At 45.2% G+C, this 20,212-nt stretch overlaps 1 protein-coding gene across 12 annotated transcripts in view; it reads left to right on the top strand.

Annotated features, from left to right (window-relative positions):
- tnip1 (TNFAIP3 interacting protein 1) overlaps positions 1 to 20,212 on the top strand; it is a 194,867-nt gene that overhangs the window by 41,627 nt on the left and 133,028 nt on the right. For all 12 annotated transcript variants that reach the window (XM_070545720.1, XM_070545723.1, XM_070545717.1 and 9 more), the window contains 3 exons: positions 9,566 to 9,725; positions 9,896 to 9,988; positions 10,112 to 10,177. In XM_070545720.1, the coding sequence (XP_070401821.1) occupies positions 9,566 to 9,725; positions 9,896 to 9,988; positions 10,112 to 10,177 (319 nt within the window). The remainder of the gene's footprint in view (positions 1 to 9,565; positions 9,726 to 9,895; positions 9,989 to 10,111; positions 10,178 to 20,212) is intronic.

Below are 20,212 nucleotides of genomic sequence, written 5' to 3'. Positions count from 1 at the left end.
GGAGGAACATGAAGGGTCCGGTGCAATGCGAATCGGGTGGCAGACCAAGGCGGGAGCCTTGGCGGTCCAATCCCCGGACAAGAAAACTAGTTTTTGGGACATGGAACGTCACCTCGCTGGCGGGGAAGGAGCCGGAGCTTGTGGCAGAGGTTGAGCGGTACCGGCTAGATATAGTCGGACTCACCTCGACACATTGCATTGGCTCTGGAACCCGAGACCTGGAGAGGGGTTGGACACTCTACTTTGCTGGAGTTGCTCCGGGTGAGAGGCGGAGGGCTGGGGTTGGCTTTTTGTTAGCCCCGAGACTCTCTGCCTGTGTGTTGGGGTTTACCCCGGGGGACAAGAGGGTAGCTTCCTTGCGCCTTTGGGTCGGGGAACGGGTCCTGACTGTTGTTTGTGCTTATGGACCAAATATCAGTTCAGAGTACCCACCCTTTTTGGAGTCCCTGGGACGAGTGCTAGATAGTGCTCCATCAGGGGACTCCATTGTCCTGCTGGGGGACTTCAATGCTCACGTGGGCAATGACAGCTTGACCTGGAGGGGTGTGATTGGGAGGAACGGCCCACCTAATCTGAACTCGAGCGGTGTTTTGTTATTGGACTTCTGTGCAAGCCACAGTTTGGCCATAACGAACACCATGTTCGAACATAAGGATGCCCACCAGTACACTTGGTACCAGGGCAGCCTAGGTCACAGGTCGATGATAGATTTTGTAGTCGTATCATCTGACCTGCGGCCGTATGTTTTGGACACCCGAGTGAAGAGAGGGGCGGAGCTGTCAACTGATCACCACCTGGTGGTGAGTTGGATCAGATGGCAAGGGAACATGCCGCGTAGACCTGGCAGACCCAAACGCATAGTGAGGGTCTGCTGGGAACGCCTGGCAGAAGAACCTGTCAAGACGGTCTTCAACTCCCACCTCCGGCAGAGCTTTGACCACGTCCCGAGAGCAGTGGGGAACATTGAGTCCGAGTGGGCCTTGTTCCACTCTGCGATTGTCGAGGCGGCTGTTGCTAGCTGTGGTCGTAAGGTGGCCGGTGCCAGTCGTGGTGGCAACCCCCGTACCCGCTGGTGGACACCAGAGGTTCGGGGAGCCGTCAGGCTGAAGAAGGAGGCCTACAGGGCGTGGCTGGTCTGTGGGTCTCCGGAGGCAGCAGACAGGTACCGGATAGCCAAGCGGGGTGCAGCAGTGGCAGTTGCCGAGGCAAAATCTCGGGCGTGGGAAGAGTTTGGTGAGGCCATGGAGAAAGACTATCGATCGGCTCCAAAGAGGTTCTGGCAAACTGTCCGGCGCCTCAGGAGAGGAAGGCAGCAACTCGCTCACACTGTTTACAGTGGGGATGGGGAGCTGCTGACGTCAACTGAGGCTATAGTCGGACGGTGGAAGGAATACTTTGAGGAGCTCCTCAATCCCACCAATGCGCATTCCGAGGAGGAACCAGAGCTGGGAGGCCTGGGGATGGACTGTCCGATCTCGGGGGCAGAAGTTGCTGAGGTAGTCAAACAACTACACAGCGGCGGAGCCCCGGGGGCGGATGAGGTTCGTCCTGGGTATCTCAAGGCTATGGATGCTGTAGGGCTGTCATGGTTGACACGTCTCTACAACATTGCGTGGTCATCGGGGGCAGTTCCTAGGGATTGGCAGACCGGGGTGGTGGTCCCCATCTTTAAGAAGGGTGACCTGAGGGTGTGTTCCAACTATAGGGGGATCACACTCCTCAGCCTCCCTGGAAAGGTCTACTCCAAGGTACTGGAGAGGAGGGTCCGATCGATAGTTGAATCTCAGATAGAGGAGGAGCAATGTGGTTTTCGTCCTGGCCGTGGAACTGTGGACCAGCTCTATACCCTTGCAAGGGTGATGGAGGGGGCATGGGAGTTTGCCCAACCAATCCACATGTGCTTTGTGGATTTGGAGAAGGCTTATGACCGTGTCCCCAGGGGCACCCTGTGGGGGACGCTCCAGGAGTATGGGGTGGGTGGCTTTCTGTTAAGGGCCATTCAGTCCCTTTACCAGAGGAGCGTGAGTTTGGTCCGCATAGCCGGTAGTAAGTCGGACCTGTTCCCAGTGAGGGTTGGACTCCGCCAGGGCTGCCCTTTGTCACCGGTTCTGTTCATCACTTTTATGGACAGAATTTCTAGACGCAGCCGTGGTGTGGAGTGTGTCGAGTTTGGTGGCAGGAGAATCTCGTCTCTGCTTTTTGCGGATGATGTGGTCCGCCTAGCTTCATCCAGCTCTGACCTTCAGCTCTTGCTGGGTAGGTTCGCGGCCGAATGTGAAGCGGCTGGGATGAGGATCAGCACCTCCAAATCTGAGACCATGGTTCTCGACCGGAAAAGGGTGGCTTGCCACCTCCGGGTCGGGGGAGAGGTCCTACCTCAAGTGGAGGAGTTTAAGTATCTCGGGGTCTTGTTCACGAGTGAGGGTAGGAGGGATCGGGAGATCGACAGGCGGATTGGTTCGGCGTCTGCAGTGATGCGGACGCTGAGCCGATCTGTCGTGGGGAAGAGGGAGCTGAGCCAGAAAGCCAGGCTCTCGATTTACCGGTCGATCTACGTCCCAATCCTCACCTATGGTCATGAGCTTTGGGTAATGACCGAAAGAACGAGATCGCGGATACAAGCGGCCGAAATGAGTTTCCTCCGTAGGGTGGCCGGGCTCAGCCTTAGAGATAGGGTGAGGAGCTCGGACATTCGGGAGGGACTCGGAGTAGAACCGCTGCTCCTCCGGATCGAAAGGAGCCAGTTGAGGTGGTTTGGGCATCTGGTCAGGATGCCTCCTGGACGCCTCCCCGGGGAGGTGTTTCGGGCATGTCCTGCCGGCAGAAGGCCCCCGGGTCGACCCAGGACACGTTGGAGAGGTTACATCTCCAATCTGGTCCGGGAACGCCTTGGGGTCCTGCCGGAGGAGCTGGTGGACAAGGCCGGGGAGAGGACGGCCTGGAGCTCCCTAGTTGGGATGCTGCCCCCGCGACCCGGACCCGGATAAGCGGAGGAAGACGACGACGACGACGACGACGACAAAAAAAATGCTGACATCACGTGTGCGACCTGTGTTTACACTAGCCGACAGCATGGATGCCCTCAGATGCCCTCAGAGCTGCGCTCGCTTTATCAATTGTCCAAGTGCTTTTTGCTTGTTTGTTTTTGCAAGCGGAATTACTGCTCCTTGCGGAAGACCACAGACGAGGGACGAGATTAAGAACGGGGGATGTACTGCCGCCTACAGGTCTGGCATGTCCTTAACAACGTATTTATCCAGGTACGTGTGGACGGAGTTTTTTTTTTTAAAACGAGGTGGTGTGGATGCAAGTTTTTGGAGTGGCGGATATTCGTTTTTAAAAAAAACCGGCTACGTGTGGACTAGGCCTCAGAAATACTGCTCCTTCTGAGTTCTGTAAACTGTCTGAATTACTAGAGTCCATCAGCTATCACCAGCTGGCCTGTAGATAACTTCCTTCACTTAAACCCTGAAAAGACTGAATGTTTGATCATTGCCACTGAGAGCATGGTTCCCCTGATTAGTCTTAAAACTTGGTCATTTATCCTCTGCTGTCAAGACAAACTTGAGGAATTTGGGTGTTGTTTTTGACCAATCAATGTCTTTTGAAGGTCACTCAAACTTTGGTCTGAAACCGTTTTTATCACTTAAGAAATATGTCCAAACTGTGAAGGTTGATGTCAAAACATGATTTTGAAATGGTTATCCATGCCTTTATCTGCTCCCGTCTAGATTACTGTAACACACTCTTCACATGTTTTAACAAAAAAGCCCATGACAGCCTTCAGTTGGTCCAGAACTCTGCAGCGAGGCTCCTAACTGGAGCAAAAAGAATGGCTCACATCACCCCAATTCTAATGTCTCTGCACTGGTTACTCATTAACTTTAGAATAAATGTTTTATCCCTGACAATAACCTTCAAAGCACCTCCCTATATTACTGAACTGTTAAAGCCTTATGCTTTAACCCGAGCCCTCATGTCCACAAACCAAAACCTTCTAGAAGTTCCAAAGTGTAGATATAAAAGCCGAGGTGATTGCTCCCTCCAGGCAGTTGCACCTCGATTTTGGAATGAACTTCATTCATACTTCCGCAGTATAGAACAGCCTTTCCCAAATGGGGGTACACTTACCCCTGGGGGTACATAAACTCCAGGGGGTACGTGAGAAAATGTACATTCATTTAAAAAATAGTATCCCTGCAAAATCTTTAAAAAACCTTTTTTTCATAAATATTTTAGGAAAATGTAAGTAAAAGTTCATAAAATGTGTTTTATATTCAGTAGAAGTAGGCTAAATTCATTATCCCAAAATCCCAGAGTCTCCCCGCATACCAGGATGGTTAACTCCAACCTGTCATATAACGCCTGGCATCACCAGTCAGTCACTTGATCAGCGATGGACACGTGGCTGAAGCGCAGCAGCAAACCAGAGCCGGCAAAATTCTGGCTGTATCTTGAAGATTATGTTTTATTTGGATTTACTTCCACAAGTTGCAACCCACCCAAGGCACTGTGTTTTTTCTGTGGGGAGAAATTAGCTAACAGTAGCATGAAGCCAGCACATCTGCAGCGCCATCTTACGACAAAACATGGATGTCATGCTGGTAAGCCACCAGATTTTTTAAAGAGGAATCCGTCTGAATTCAGATTATCTCAAGACAAGATGCAGAAGGCATCCACAACATCAGCCAAAGCCCTGGAGGCCTCCTATGCAGTGGCTTTGCTCATAGCTAAAGCCAAGAAGCCATTCACCATTGCTGAAGACCTTCTCCTTCCAGTGGCTGTAGTGCTGGCTGAGACTATGCTGGACAGACACGCAGCAGAGAAATTAAAGACTGTGCCTTTGTCCAACGACACTATTTGCAGCAGAATCGATAAAATAGGAACAGACTTTGTCGAGCAAGTTGTGGGAAAACTTAGGGACTCCTTTTCACTCCAGCTGGATGAATCCACAGATGTCAGTGGAAATGCACAACTTGTGTCGCGAGCGTGTACTTTTATTGGTTCCGTTAGAACCTTGGAATACGCTGCGTTTTCAGGGAGGTTGAGGCCGCAGGTGAGTTTTATCGTACTGACCCTGGTTTGGACTCCCTAATTTAGAACTCGTTTTCTAGTTTAAGGTGAAATGAAAATTGTCGTACTTGTTCTTCTGTGATAACACACTTTCCTTTTAACTCTCCCGTTATTTAGTGGTTTTAAATACTAGGGCGAAAGTTCACGAGAGGCCATCTTTGTGACTATTATTTGGGTCCTATCAGGATTAATTTGCGCCTCTGTCAGCAATGTGGGCGGTGATAGCTAGAAAATGATTCCTGTTAGTTGATCAGGCTAACATGGATTTATCAATTAATCTAATTAATCCACCCTTTGAAATGGTTCCTTCCCACGCTAAACAGAGACTTTTTCACACTTGCAGAACAGAGCCTGTTTGAACCATCGAGCCATTATGATATATAATCCTTAGGGTGTCCCGCTACCGGGGAGGAGGGGAGACTTGCTCCCATTACCTAAGGTATCTTTTCTTAATCTGTCACAGCCTGAAAACAAGTCCTGAAGCACAGGAACAAGCAATTCAAGGTGGCTTACCTCTCCTTTAGGTCTGGTCGGGACCCCAACTCTAAAGGCTAAAAGAGATCTTTAAGAATTGAGACTGAGGATACTTTTTCCAAAAAATTTATTTCAAAATTAAAAAATACAAAAAAGGGTAAATATAAGATTAACCAATCCCCTTAGGAGGATGCTGTTACTAAAATCTCCCTGAGAATAACTGGTCGACTTGTGTCAACACTAACTGTTATACACTAACGCTCACACACACTAACTCTGTCTAAGTCCAAGTCTAACCCCCAAATTCCACTACCTCAGCTCCGCTCCGCTCCGACACGAACGCCGGAGCAAAATCGGTCCCGTTGTAGTCAATCAGAGCAATTCCACTACTGCGGCCGTGCTCAGGCAGTGCGGCGCAGTGCGCCGCCCTCTGTTCCGGCGTCCGGCAAAAATAGAATCGATCCTATTTTTGCCGGAGCACCTCCGCAGTCAATGGACAGAAATCATCACCGCCCAACAGGAAAAGGAGCAAGCACAACTTCCGTTTTTCACAATAAATCGATAAACAAAAGGCGTTTTTTGTTTCTTTTGCACAGGTTTAACAACTTTTAACAACTATCAATGGCGGCTGAAGTTTAAATGCACAAAAGTAAGCCATAAATACAGTTTCCACTATCAAAGTAGTCACACTTTGTTGATCCAAACACTGCTGATCTCTCAACACAAATGATGGGCAGATTAAACGGTTCATGCCGATGCTTCTCCCACACAACGGGTGTTTGGATCTAACTTCCGCGTTTATTGCTCGGACTGTATTGCAAGATCTCGAAAATCCCGCGCATGCTTGTTTGCCCATCTCAGGTCTCCGCACCGGAGCGGAGCCGTTGTAGAGCGGGTACCAGTAAAAATTGAGTTCGGAAGCGAGCGGCTGCGGAAGGCGGGAGCGGACCGGAGCGGAGCGGAGGTAGTGGAATTTGGGGGTAAGCTGGAGGACGACCTCTTCTATCCCACTTTTACTCTCAACTTCTGGTGTCTCTCCACTGGCGACTCTCCCTCTAACTCTTCTAACTGCCCTTTATATAGCATTCTAGAAACTGCCAAGCAAAACATTTTCCATAGTGAAGCAATATCTCAACTAATCATGAGACAGCCTCAACAATGTAATCTTTTGCCAGTTACATACATCTTTTTATCACAAGACAGCAAAACAATGTGATTATTTGTCTGTTTCATATCTTAGTCAAACACAAGACAGCCAAACCCATATGATGTCATATTTGTAAGCTGGTCTCCGTCTCCACCCAAAGTCCAGAACTTTCTACAGAGGACTTTCATTTCCTGAGATGTTTCTTCAGTTGGCTTTCTTCGGTACCACCTCTTCTGCTTCCTGTTCAGTTGGACCACTCCTTCTTATCTTCTGCATCATTCTACTTGCACCAGCTAGCTCGAGCTCATCTCTGCTCACCTTCTGACCTCATCCATTGTTTTTGACATGCAACACTTGTTGCTTTTGTGAGGTACGTTGACACTGATGACATTTATGAGCACATACTATTCTGAAAAAGCTTGAAAGGAAAAACAACAGAAGAGGACATATTTAATGTTGTCAATGCCGCTTTCTGTGAATATGATTTGAGCTGGAAGTCCTGCAGCAGCATCTGTACGGACGCGGCAGCATCAATGACGGGCCGCGCGAAAGGGCTGATAGCACGCATTAAAAAAAGAAAACCCCGACGTGATGTGGACTCACTCTGTCATACACAGGAAAGCATTGGCATCCAAGAAAATGAGCCCTGTGTTACGTGACGTTTTGAACAGCAGCATCAACGTGATCAACTTCATTAAGTCAAGGCCATTTAATGCGCGCCTGTTTTGCCGCCTCTGAACACACACAACTGCTGCTGCCCACAGAAGTGCGCTGGCTCTCTCTCGAGGGAAAATACTCAACTGGCTGTTGGAATTAAGATCCAAAGTACACACCTTTCTGACTGAGCACAGATCTCCCCATGCCACCTTGTTCCAGGACACAGATTGGCTTGCAAAGTTGTGTTTTCTGGCAGATATATTCAGCAAACTGAACCACCTGAATACATCTCTGCAGGGCAAGAACACCAGCATTTTAACATGTATGACAAGGTGGGTGGCTTCCTGAAGAAAGCAGAACTGTGGAGGAGGGCCTGTGCACAGAAGGATTTCACCTGCTTTCCTCATCTGGATGATTTTCTCTCTAGTGAGGATGTGGACAGAGCACAGGTGAAGTTGATGATCATGGAACATTTGACCAAGTTGATTCAGGATTTTCATTCCTATTTTCCTGAAATGGAGGAGAAATCTGCACAGCTGGATTGGGTGAGAAACCCATTTCTCTTGTCTGAAGTGAACCGAAGAAAGCTCCCTGTCACCTATCAGGAAAAACTCTTGGAAGTGTCATCTGACCGTGGCCTCCAGATGAAGTTTTCCTGCCACCAAGGATGAAAAAGTTCCTCCGTGAAGCACGAGCCCAAGTGTCTCACTAAAAGGTCTGTAAAAACACTCCGTTCAAGTGAAGTTATTTTAAGATTTCAGTCGTCTTTTTTATTTTTAAAAATATATTTTGAGATTTACATTTGTTTTTAGCAATTGTTTTTTATTTAAAATAAGTTAAGGATTTCTTTTAGAGAACAGATATACTATGATCCCAAAAGAGGACACTTAATGTTATGTATATTTGGTACGTTCCTGCTGTGTTGCTTTTCTAACTGCATTGTTGGTTCTTTTTTAAAACACAGAAAAGCTTGCTCTTTACCTTGCTGACAGTTTCGTTCGCGGCTGCAAACATCCTCAGAGCTGGCGCTGATGGTGGCGTCACTTGGTGTTTGCAGCCACGAACAAAACTGTCAGCAAGGTAAAGAGCAAGCTTTTCTGTGTTTTAAAAAAGACCCAACAATGGCTTTATGCTGTTTTTTTATGTGCACAAATCTTTAATTATAATTAACTTAATCATTTCTTTGGCCTGTATTTGATTTTTTTTCTAGTTATATATTCCATATAGTTCAAGACAGACTACAAAAAATTTGCTGTGTTTTGCACATTTATGGATTTTTCAATGGGTAATCTTATGGTTTTAAATAGTTAAATGGTCACTGTTTTCAATTAATTAATTTGAATCAGTACATTTTAGTGATGAAAAATATTTCCAATACTTTTAATTATGGATTATTAACATTGAAATTATTTGAATTGGTTATTTTTTTTTTCAAATGGTTCAATTTTGTACATGTTCATCTGTTCCAAAATTTAATAAATCAGTCACTGAAGGCACCATACTCTATTGAAGGTCTTTTGTTTTTTTACAATCAAAATTGCTTTTGCACTGATTAGGGGGTACTCTGCTGAAAATAATATTTCACAGGGGGTACTTCAGTGAAAAAGGTTGAGAACCACTGGAGTCGGGACACCTTTAAAAAATAGCTGAAGACCCCTTTATTTAAAGCTTTTTTTACATAAATCTTTTGTTTTCTTATTTTTTTTAACTCAAATGTATAATCATCTAATATTTATGATCATTTTATAATTTCATGACATTGTTTTCTGATTTAAATTGTTCTGTTTTAAGATCATTATGATTTGACGACTTTACAATGTTTTTGTGATTTTCTTTCTGTGATAAGTGCTATATAAATAAAATGTACTTACTCAGCTTTTTTAGGGTTTTTGAAAGAACTACACAATATTCGAGTGAACATGTGCTTATTCCCCTTTGTCATTTTGTTGTTAAGGCTTCTCTGAAAGCTGCAGTGATTATCTTCCTGTTGCTATTTTGGTATTAAAAATTGTTACGCATTCCTTATTTTGTGTTGGAAGGGAACAGTTGACCATGCTTTCACTTCTTATGGATAGTTTCAGTGCTTTCGGTTCAGACAGACAGCCGGTATTGTAGGTCCTTCCCAGAGGAGGCCAGTGAGCCACAGTAAAACATCAACAGGGAAAATGGACCCTGCACTTAAATGCTATCATTTTCACTTTCTCACTGATTTAGACAGGAGAACCAGAAACTTAAGGAGCTAGTCACAGGAGGTGTGGCAGTGGCATCGACTGTGTATCCATCAGACACAAAGACTCCAGAGACCAAAGATGAGACGGTGAGAGAAGAATTTCCTGCTGTACGACCTAAGATGGAAGCTGCCATGCCTCAGAAGGTAGTTTTGTTTAAAGTTACTTTAAAGTATAACATTTTTAGACTCTCATTCCCCTTTGGAGATTCATTTGCTAAAAACGTTCATTAATTGGTCACTCCCTGCTCATATTGCCTGCACATCGAAGGATTGTTAGGAACTTTGAAATTTTTTTGTCATGCCCCCCCCCACAGAGTGGAAAATCTGTTGAGAGAAACCCAGCTAAACCATGTGACATAGAGGTGTATGAAAAGAAGATCAAGCTTTTGGAGAAGCAGAGAAAGGATGTGAGCCTGTTTTCATTTTTTTGTGTGTGTGATTGCTCATCTTCTTCATTGAGTTTAGCTTCCTATGTGTTGAGTGGTTTTTACAGTTTTTTTCTCGTTTTTCCTCTCTGGCTTTACTGTCAGGTTCTGGAGGTAAACAAGCAGTGGGACATTCAGTGGAACTCTATGAAGTCACAGTTTGAACAAAAGGTACAGTCAAACATAATCAACAAACGGGGGGGGGGGGGGGGGGTTACATTTTTCTAGGGACACACACACACATACACACACACACACGCACGCACGCATGCACACACACCTACCTACCTGTAGGTGTGATCGCATCACCCCAGTGGTAGTTTCTCTTTACTGGATTCCAGTTGTTTTTGGAGTTTTTTAAAAGAATCTTACACTGACATATAAGTTATTATATGGCATGGCACCATCATACCTCTCAAACATTATCCTACCATTTGATCCACCACGCCTGTTGAGGTCAGCTGACCAGCTGCAGTTGGTTGTTCTGTGGACAAGGCTGAGGTGGAGAGGTCTTTTGCTGTGGCTGCGCCTAGCCCATGGAATCAGCTGTCCATCAATACCAGGAAAGCCTCCTCGCTTGGGGTTTTTAAAACCCTTCTCAAGACGCACTTCTACTCTCTAGTGCTTAACACTGTCGGATTGTTGTACATCCACTCTTGTTTGATTTTTTTGAAAATTTTGAAATGTATTTATTTAAAGGAGGTGCAACATCTCGTTTTCAAGGGGTCCTTAAAAACAACAGTACAGACAACAAACTTCAGGTTGCAATATACAATACAACACAACAGTCATTCACTCAAACATTCATACTGCTCTCTTTACCTATATGCCAAGTACCATCCCTCGAGATGTATTGATGCATAAAAAAAGATCAACTAAGTCAAAGGCTTTAGTTAAATCAATAAATATGGCACCAGTTAACTTACTTGAATCAAAAGAAGATAAAATATTACTTAATTTTAGAAGTGCACTTGTAGTAGAAAAATTTGGGCAGAAGCCAGACTGAAAAGTGGATCGAATATTGGAATTGTTAATATCATTAGACAATTGATTAAAAATAAGTTTTAATTATTGAAATTGGTCTGTAATTATTCATGTTAAATTGATCACCATTTTTGTAAAGTGGGGTAACTCTAGTATGTTTCCTAGATGATGGAACATTACATGTTATCAATGATAAATTAAATAAATCTGAAAGAGGATATGCCAAGACATTTATATGAAGCCATTTTCAGAAACTTCATTTCTAAACCGTCTGGACCAGCACTGCTAGATTATCAAAAACTTGTTGAACTTCAATAGGACTAAAAAGTCTAAAGGAGAAGGAATTTTCACAAATAGGATTGGGAATGTCAGATTTAAAATTAGGATCAATGAAATGAGAGAATACAGGATTACATTTAGTAAAATGTTGATTAAATGTTTCAGTAATTTTAGAAGAGTCATTAACAATTTCATTATTTACTCTTAAAAATGTAATTTGTTAAATTATTATTTCTTCTCCAAAATGCTTTTGGATTCTTAAAATTTGTGTCTAAGCAGTCCCGAAAATAGTATGCTTTTGCATTTCGTGTTTCAGTTGTGCATGTATTCCTTAATTTCTTATGAATAGCCCAATCTGAAGAGTTCCTTGTTAAACGATATTTTTCCATGCATTATCTATTTTTAAATACATTTATTAAATTACCATGTATCCATGGAAGATGTCTTCCCTTAACTTTAATTATAGTCCATGGCGCATGTTTATCTATAACTTTAGAAACTTATAAATAAAAATAATTCCAAGCATCTTCTACAAAAGGAATAAACTGAAATGTGTCCCAGTTTATATTAATTATATCTTGGATGAAGGATTCTGAGTCTTTTTTTACATTTTCTAATTCTGATCAATTTCGGAGGAAGGCGAGGTATATTTATTTTCCAAACACAATAAATCATAGAATGGTCACTGAACAAATCAGGCAGGACTCCAGAAGAGATATTTATGTCAGGATGTGTGACTAAAATCCAGTCTAACAAAGCTGCTGCAGTTCTAGTGGGTTCTGTTAAAAGTTGTAAGTTTGAGCTACTAAATAAATTACGATCAGTACTGCATGAGCGAGCTAACCAGTTATTATTGAAATGACCTAGAATAATCATTTCAGTGTGATCATCAAAGAAATTAATTGTTGATATTATACATTTTGTAGATTCAGCTGGAGCTTTAGGAGGTCTATAGATATTGCCAATTATTAATTGTTTATTTTTATGAAGAACTATTTTAAGAAATAAATATATTGAGGTTTTTCTTTTGGTATGATAACTTTTGAGACTAAGGATGAAGAGATAAAAGTAGCCACTCCTCCTCCTCTAGGGTCACTGTCAGCTCTGTATGAAACTAGCCTGGCCTGCCAGACTCGTCCTGTTTAATTCTGCACAGAGAGAGTCTGGTAACTCACGGAAGAGAGGCACATGAGGGGCGGGACTAGCCAGCTCAAAAATAACCAATCAGAAAAAAGACTGAAATGCCGACTGTACTGCGAGACGCTGTAGTATTTTTTTTATTTGTAGTAAATAAAAAACATCTGGCAATGGCGCAAACATCTTTTATTTTTCTTAGAAAAAAGGATTTTAGCGCTTCTAATTGTTGTGGTTTTAAAGACATTCAAGTCATTTAGAACAGAGGACAGTGCCGCAGCGAACTCAGCCACTGTCTCCGTTGTTTATGATAAACTGAGCATCGCTGTGTGTGACATCCGCGACGTTCAGCAAACGTCTTTCTTTAGAAGAAAAGCGTTTAACGCTTCTACTTGTTTTTGTTTTAAAGTCATTTAAGGTTTCGCTATCAGCGTAGTGTTCTACGAACTGGCGCGAGTAGTTGCACACCCCTAGAAAGCTCTGAAGTTCGAAGACATTCGTAGGAGGTGGGATGGTGGCCACACCTTGAATTCTGCCAAGTTGAGGCTGCACTCCCTGTGGTCCCACAAGGAGGCCAACAAACTGAACCTTTGACCTGCACCACTGACCTTTGGCGAGAGAAATTTTTGCACCAGCAGCTGCGAGCTGACCCATGACATGGTCCAGCTCGGACAGGTGGTCATCCAAGGTACGCTTACGAACAAGAATGTCGTCGACATAGATGAGGGTACCTCGCTTTCGAGCATCAGGGCAGGCTTTGTCCAAGAAGATATTGAACTCAGCTGGTGAGTTGGAAAAACCAAAAGGACACAGAGTGAAGGTGTACTAGCAGTTGGCAAAGGAGAAGGCTAGTTTGTGTTGGTCCGATTTTTGGACAGGAATTGTCCAGAATCCAGACGCAATGTCGAGTGTGGAAAAGTATTTAGCGTCTTTCACTTTTTGGAGTTCCTGTTCCAGGCGCACCATTGGCCACCTAGACAAGGGAACCTGTTTGTTAAGTTGCCTGTAGTGAATGTTTTGTCGCCACTTACCATTAGGCTTCTTTACTGGGCACAATGGAGCCGAGTAGGTGCTGTTGCAGGGTCGGATGATCCCTTTCGCCAAGAGGCTTTCAATGATTTCCTGGACTGGTCCGTGGGACGCCAGGGGAATCTTGTACTGATGCACAAAAGTCGGTGCAGCGTGTTACAGTGTAGGAACCCTGACTTCATGGATATTGGTTAGACCACAGTCCAAGGAGTCGAGCGAAATAAAATCTTTGTATTTTAACAAAAGTTGTCGTAGTTTGTCCCGCTCAACATTGTTGGTAAGAGCATCTGCTTGGTCCACGACCTGTTCAATCTGAGAGAAAACATCAGAGGGAATCTCTGATGGCTTTGAGCTTGGCAGGGACCATGCGGTTTCCCCATGCTCAGGGTCACCTACCGCAAGGCAGTGTGAGTCGGAGAAAGAAGGTGGAATGAACGGCAGAGGTTTTCTAACACCTGCCCTCAGTTCCCCTTCTCCAAGATTGATAAAAGCTTCAAAGCGCTTCAAAAGATTGATGCCAATGAGCAAAGGCATGGTTCCACTCTCACAGATGAACACGGGGTGTGTCAAGCTCATAGGACCGATCGTGAATTGGAGCAGAGTCTTGGAAGACAAGAATACTGTAGAGGGAGAGAAGACATGGATAGTTAATGCGCAAGGGATCAGTTCTGGAGGGCGTACGGTTCCACCTACATCCAGGCAGACGAGGTCGAAAAGAGACTTGCTCATGATTGTAAAATCTGAACCAGTATCTAAAAGCGCGTGTAGGGATGCCCCTGTTGCAATATGACAGATACTGTGGGCTTACCGCCCCTCCCCTCTGGCAGGAGAGGTCCCAACAGTAGTTCGTCCTTATCCCCAAATGGCGGTTAGCACAAAATGGCTGACCGAAAGTACGTTTTCCCACACAAAATGTGTTAAAACGCTGCTAAATCAACTTGGCCGGAGCAGAGCTTTATCCTGTAGGAAATAGCGGATTTGTGACACAGATTCGCTGTGTCAGTGGCGGTTGACAACTTGTCCAGTTCGCAACGCCGGTCCTCAAAAATAAACAATAATGAACAAGAGTCTGCTTCTAGACCTGCAGAAAGAGAAGAAAGAAAAAAAAAAACAAAAAAAATTAAAGCTGCAAGCAGCGTCGTTCGGCCCTCGCAGCTCCGCACCGCTCCGGCCTGGCCGGCAGCCCGGGGCACTAGGGCACGTCCGCGGAACAGAAACGTCGACCACCCCGACACCAGAAACCGCAAACGATCACCTCGTCCGCACCTCACCCTGACTCAGCATCCCCTCTGAGGACACCATTATATTACACGTCTCACAACTAGGGCATACTCTACCTTTACGACTCTCGTGGATCTGATGACACAGACCAACTGTAATGCTTTTCTGACCACGTTGTTTGAAGTTATTGTAGGTTAAACTTATCTAGGGCCGCTGGAAAGCTTTCAGATCATGACAAATATGGGCATTTCACCATAAAACAATAGACTTCCTGTAGTAGAGGGCGGGACTTAGGGGATGTCAGCTGTCCACATTGGCATTGTCTTCAGATGTGGTCAGTGATCACACAGACAAAGTTTGATATAGATTAGATCATGCACATGGGAGTTATTAAGCCAAGAAATGTAATGGCGAAAGGTCAAAGTTTGAGGGTTAGCCACGCCCACACCTTTCAACTTTTGAAAAATCCGACGGTTGAATTTTTTCCCCTATGTCTTAAGAGGATATAGCAGGAGTTTGAAGGCAATTGGTGAAAAGGACGATGGGGCATAATACTCCAAACAATGTCTGCGAAAACCACTAAATTGAGTACTTGGACCAAAATGGCCGACTTCCTGTACGACTTTGCACTTGTCTCCAAGAGACTTTTTTTCCTGAGACAACACATTAGTGTACCAAATTTCGTAATCCTCAGTCAAAGCATGGCTTGGGGCTATTAGTTTAAAAGGTCCTAGGGGGCGCTATTTACGGAAATAGGCCACGCCCACAAACTTCAGCTGTCTATTTCTCTTGGGGTCAGACTAGGATCACTCACCAGACGTTTCGTAGTGATATCACGATAACTGAAGAAATGAGAGGCAAACGTATTTCCATGGCGTGATGGCGATTTTCGCCATGCTCCCAAAGCCCCGCCTTTTTTTGAAACCTGCCAGTACTGGAGACCAAGTGACCTCACGTTGTCCACTGCTATTTGCCAGAGATTCCTGCTGATTGGGTAAAAGGAGTCCAGTAGGGAGCTGTGAAAAAAAGAGTGGCGTGGCGACAGGTCAAAGTTTGAGGCTTAGCCACGCCCACACCTTTCAACTTTTGAAAAATCCGACGGTTGAATTTTTTCCCTACGTCTTAAGAGTATATAGCAGAAGTGTGAAAGCGATTGGTGAAAAGAGCAACGGAGCATCACTCTCCAAACAACGTGTACCAAAACAACTAAATCGCGTACTTGGACCAAAATGGCCGACTTCCTGTGCGACTTTGGACTTGGCTCCAAGAGACTTTTTTGTAGGTCCTGAGACTCCACATTAGTGTACCAAATTTCGTAATCCTCAGTCAAAGCATGGCTAGGGGCTGGTGTTTTAATGGTCCTAGAGGGCGCTATTTCAGAAAATTGGCCACGCCCACAAATTTTAGCTGTCCATTTCTATTGGGGGTCAGACTAGGATCACTCACAACAAATTTCGAGGTGATATCTCGATAACTTAAGGAATGAGAGGCAAACGTATTTCCATGGCGTGATGGTGATTTTCGCCATGCTCCCAAAGCCCCGCCTTTTTTCAAAACCTGCCAGTACTGGAGACCAAGTAACCTCAAGTTGTCTACTGCTGTTTGCCACAGAATCCTGGTGTTTGGGTAAAAGGAGTCAAGTAGGGAGCTGTGAAAAAGAGTGGCGTGGCGACAGTTCAAAGTTTGAGGCTTAGCCACGCCCACACCTTTCAACTTTTGAAAAATCCGACGGTTGAATTTTTTCCCCTATGTCTTAAGAGTATATAGCAGAAGTTTGAAGGAGATTGGTGAAAAGGGCGACGGAGCATCACTCTCCAAACAACGTGTGCGAAAACAACTAAATCGCGCACTTGGACCAAAATGGCCGACTTCCTGTGTGACTTTGCACTTGGCTCCAAGAGACTTTTTTGTAGGTCCTGAGACACCACATTAGTGTACCAAATTTCGTAATCCTCAGTCAAAGCATGGCTTGGGGCTGACAGTTTTAATGTTCCTAGGGGGCGCTATTTCAGAAAATTGGCCACGCCCACAAATTTTAGCTGTCCATTTCTATTGAGGGTCAGACTAGGATCACTCACAACAAATTTCGAGGTGATATCTCGATAACTTAAGAAATGAGAGGCAAACGTATTTCCATGGCGTGATGGCGATTTTCGCCATACTCCCAAAGCTCCGCCTTTTTTCGAAACCTGCCAGTACTGGAGACGAAGTAACCTCAAGTTGTCTACTGCTGTTTGCCACAGAATCCTGGTGTTTGGGTAAAAGGAGTCCAGTAGGGAGCTGTGAAAAAAAGAGTGGCGTGGCGACAGGTCAAAGTTTGAGGCTTAGCCACGCCCACACCTTTCAACTTTTGAAAAATCCGACGGTTGAATTTTTTTCTCTATGTCTTAAGAGCAGATGGCAGAAGTTTGAAGGAGATTGGTGAAAAGGGCGACGGAGCATCACTCTCCAAACAACGTGTGCGAAAACCACTAAATCGCGTACTTGGACCAAAATGGCCGACTTCCTGTGCAATTTTGTGCTTGGCTCCAAGAGACTTTTTTGTAGGTCCTGGGACACCACATTAGTGTACCAAATTTCGTAATCCTCAGTGAAAGCATGGCTTGGGGCTAATAGTTTAAATGGTCCTAGGGGGCACTATTTCAGAAATTAGGCCACGCCCACATATTTCAGCTGTCTATGTCTCTTTGGGGTCAGACTAGGATCACTCACCAGAAGTTTCATAACAATATCACGATAAATGAAGAAATGAGAGGCAAACGTATTTCCATGGCGTGATGGCGATTTTCGCCATGCTCCCAAAGCCCCGCCTTTTTTTGAAACCTTCCAGTACTGGATACCAAGTGACCTCAAGTTGTCTACTGCTATTTGCCAGAGACTCCTGCTGATTGGGTAAAAGGAGTCCAGTAGGGAGCTGTGAAAAAAAGAGTGGCGCGGCGACAGGTCAAAGTTTGAGGCTTAGCCACGCCCACACCTTTCAACTTTTGAAAAATCCGACGGTTGAATTTTTTCCCCTATGCCTTAAGAGTATATAGCAGAAGTTTGAAGGCGATTGGTGAAAAGGGCGACGGAGCATCACTCTCCAAACAACGTGTGCGAAAACCACTAAATCGCGTACTTGGACCAAAATGGCCGACTTCCTGTGCAATTTTGTGCTTGGCTCCAAGAGACTTTTTTGTAGGCCCTGGGACACCACATTAGTGTACCAAATTTCGTAATCCTCAGTCAAAGCATGGCTTGGGGCTATTAGTTTAAATGGTCCTAGGGGGCGCTATTTCAGAAATTAGGCCACGCCCACATATTTCAGCTGTCTATGTCTCTTTGGGGTCAGACTAGGATCACTCACCAGAAGTTTCGTAATGATATCACGATAAATGAAGAAATGAGAGGCAAACGTATTTCCATGGCGTGATGGCGATTTTCGCCATGCTCCCAAAGCCCTGCCTTTTTTTGAAACCTTCCAGTACTGGAGACCAAGTGACCTCAAGTTGTCTACTGCTATTTGCCAGAGACTCCTGCTGATTGGGTAAAAGGAGTCCAGTAGGGAGCTGTGAAAAAAAGAGTGGCGCGGCGACAGGTCAAAGTTTGAGGCTTAGCCACGCCCACACCTTTCAACTTTTGAAAAATCCGACGGTTGAATTTTTTCCTCTATGTCTTAAGAGCAGATGGCAGAAGTTTGAAGGAGATTGGTGAAAATGGCGACGGAGCATCACTCTCCAAACAACGTGTGCGAAAACCACTAAATTGCGTACTTGGACCAAAATGGCCGACTTCCTGTGCAACTTTGCACTTGGCTCCAAGAGACTTTTTTGTAGGTCCTGAGACACCACATTAGTGTACCAAATTTCGTACTCCTCAGTCAAAGCATGGCTTGGGGCTGACAGTTTTAATGGTCCTAGGGGGCGCTATTTCAGAAAATAGGCCACGCCCACCGGATGTTCACATCAGATCTTTTGAGGGGCCGGACTAGGATCACTCACAACAAGTTTCGTGACGATATCTTTAGAAATGACGAAATGGAAGGCAAACGTAAGGCCATGGCGGTACGCCTGACTTCGCCGCGCCGCCACAGCCCCACCTTCTGCCGAAAACTCCCATAAAGTGACGCCAAGCAACCTCCACTTGTCTTGAGTTAACAGCTACAAGTTTGTGGTGATTAAGTGAAATGGGGCAATTTGGGACCTTTCACAGTAAAACTTGACCTTTTTGGTCCTGAGGGGGCGGGGCTTGTGTGATGTCATCATCCGACCATTCAATTTACTTTGTGGCTGGATGACGAATGACCACAGAAAGTTTGGTAATTCTATTCCTTTCAGTTATGAAGTTATAGCAATTTAAAATTTTTTGGCGAGTAGTCAAACTTCGAGGCCTGGCCCCGCCCCTTCAACATGTACGAAAAGTCAGAATCTTTGTCTCATTTTGTTCGCCCATCCCTTCTGAGCAATTTTACACAATTTTTGAGACGATCGTGCAAAAAATGATCGAGCAATCCAATCAGAAACGGACCCTAAAAAGGGCCAAAACGGCAAAAAATCGCCATTTCAACCCAAAATGGCCGACTTCCTGTTTGATATTGACCATGCATGCAAGAGACTTTTCTGTGCGGACTGTTTAGTACTATAAATGTACCAAATTTCATAACTGTACGATAAACTAAGCTTTATGGAGAGGGGTTTTTTTCACTTTGTAGGGGGCGCTGTTCAGCCATTTTCTTTGCGATTTTTTTGTGACCTTTAAAATATCAAATTTTTCACCAGGCCTGACAAGTTTGCAAAATATTGTGAGTTTTGGGGTATGTTAAGGTCCCCAAAAAGCTGTTCAAAGGGGGCACGGAATAACAAAAAATAATCAGAGCAAAAACAAGAGGCCTTCGCAGCGCTTTCGCTGCTCGGGCCTAAAAAACAAAAACAAATGGGACACAACAAAAATACAACAAGATCAAGTTATCACTGCGTGAACTTGATGAAGAAATATATAATCAACATTGTTTAACTGAACAATCACATGGTAATAAATCACAGTGCATTAAGTGCCCACCATAGCCTTAGTCCATACTTATGAGAGCACCATGTGAGCACCTGTGTGTGTACACGTACTTGTTTATATAAGGTTTCTCTATAGGAGCGTCCAATAGAGTGTGAGGGGCCATAGATCTGCCCCCTAAAGATGTGCAGGAGACTGAGGGAGCTCCCAAGTCCCAGAGATCCAGGAGCTGCCCCAGAGCACAGGAACTCCAGGGAGACTGCGGCGAGAAAAGCCCCCGCTCCCCTCGAGAGGTGCAGAGGATCGCCCCGGGGGACCACAACCAGCAGCCGGCAGAGTCCCGGGAGATATCGGCGGCAAGCCCACAGACCCGCCTGCAGCCTCCCACCCCCTAGCTGGCCGAGCCCGGGACCCAATGACCCGGGACCCAGGGGCGACCACCCCCGCCGGGGACCCAGCAGAGCCCAGGGACCCAGACCCCACCAGGCAGCCACCGGGATTGATCAGGCAGATGCCAAAAATCTTAAACTCCCTGACCCGGGAGCCACGACCCAGACAGACCAAGGCACCGCACTC

This window comes from Nothobranchius furzeri, chromosome 2 (genome assembly GCF_043380555.1).
Source record: "Nothobranchius furzeri strain GRZ-AD chromosome 2, NfurGRZ-RIMD1, whole genome shotgun sequence".
NCBI classification, from domain to species: domain Eukaryota; kingdom Metazoa; phylum Chordata; class Actinopteri; order Cyprinodontiformes; family Nothobranchiidae; genus Nothobranchius; species Nothobranchius furzeri.
The sequence above is the reverse complement of the archived record's forward strand: the minus strand, read 5'-3'. Positions and strand labels throughout refer to the sequence as shown.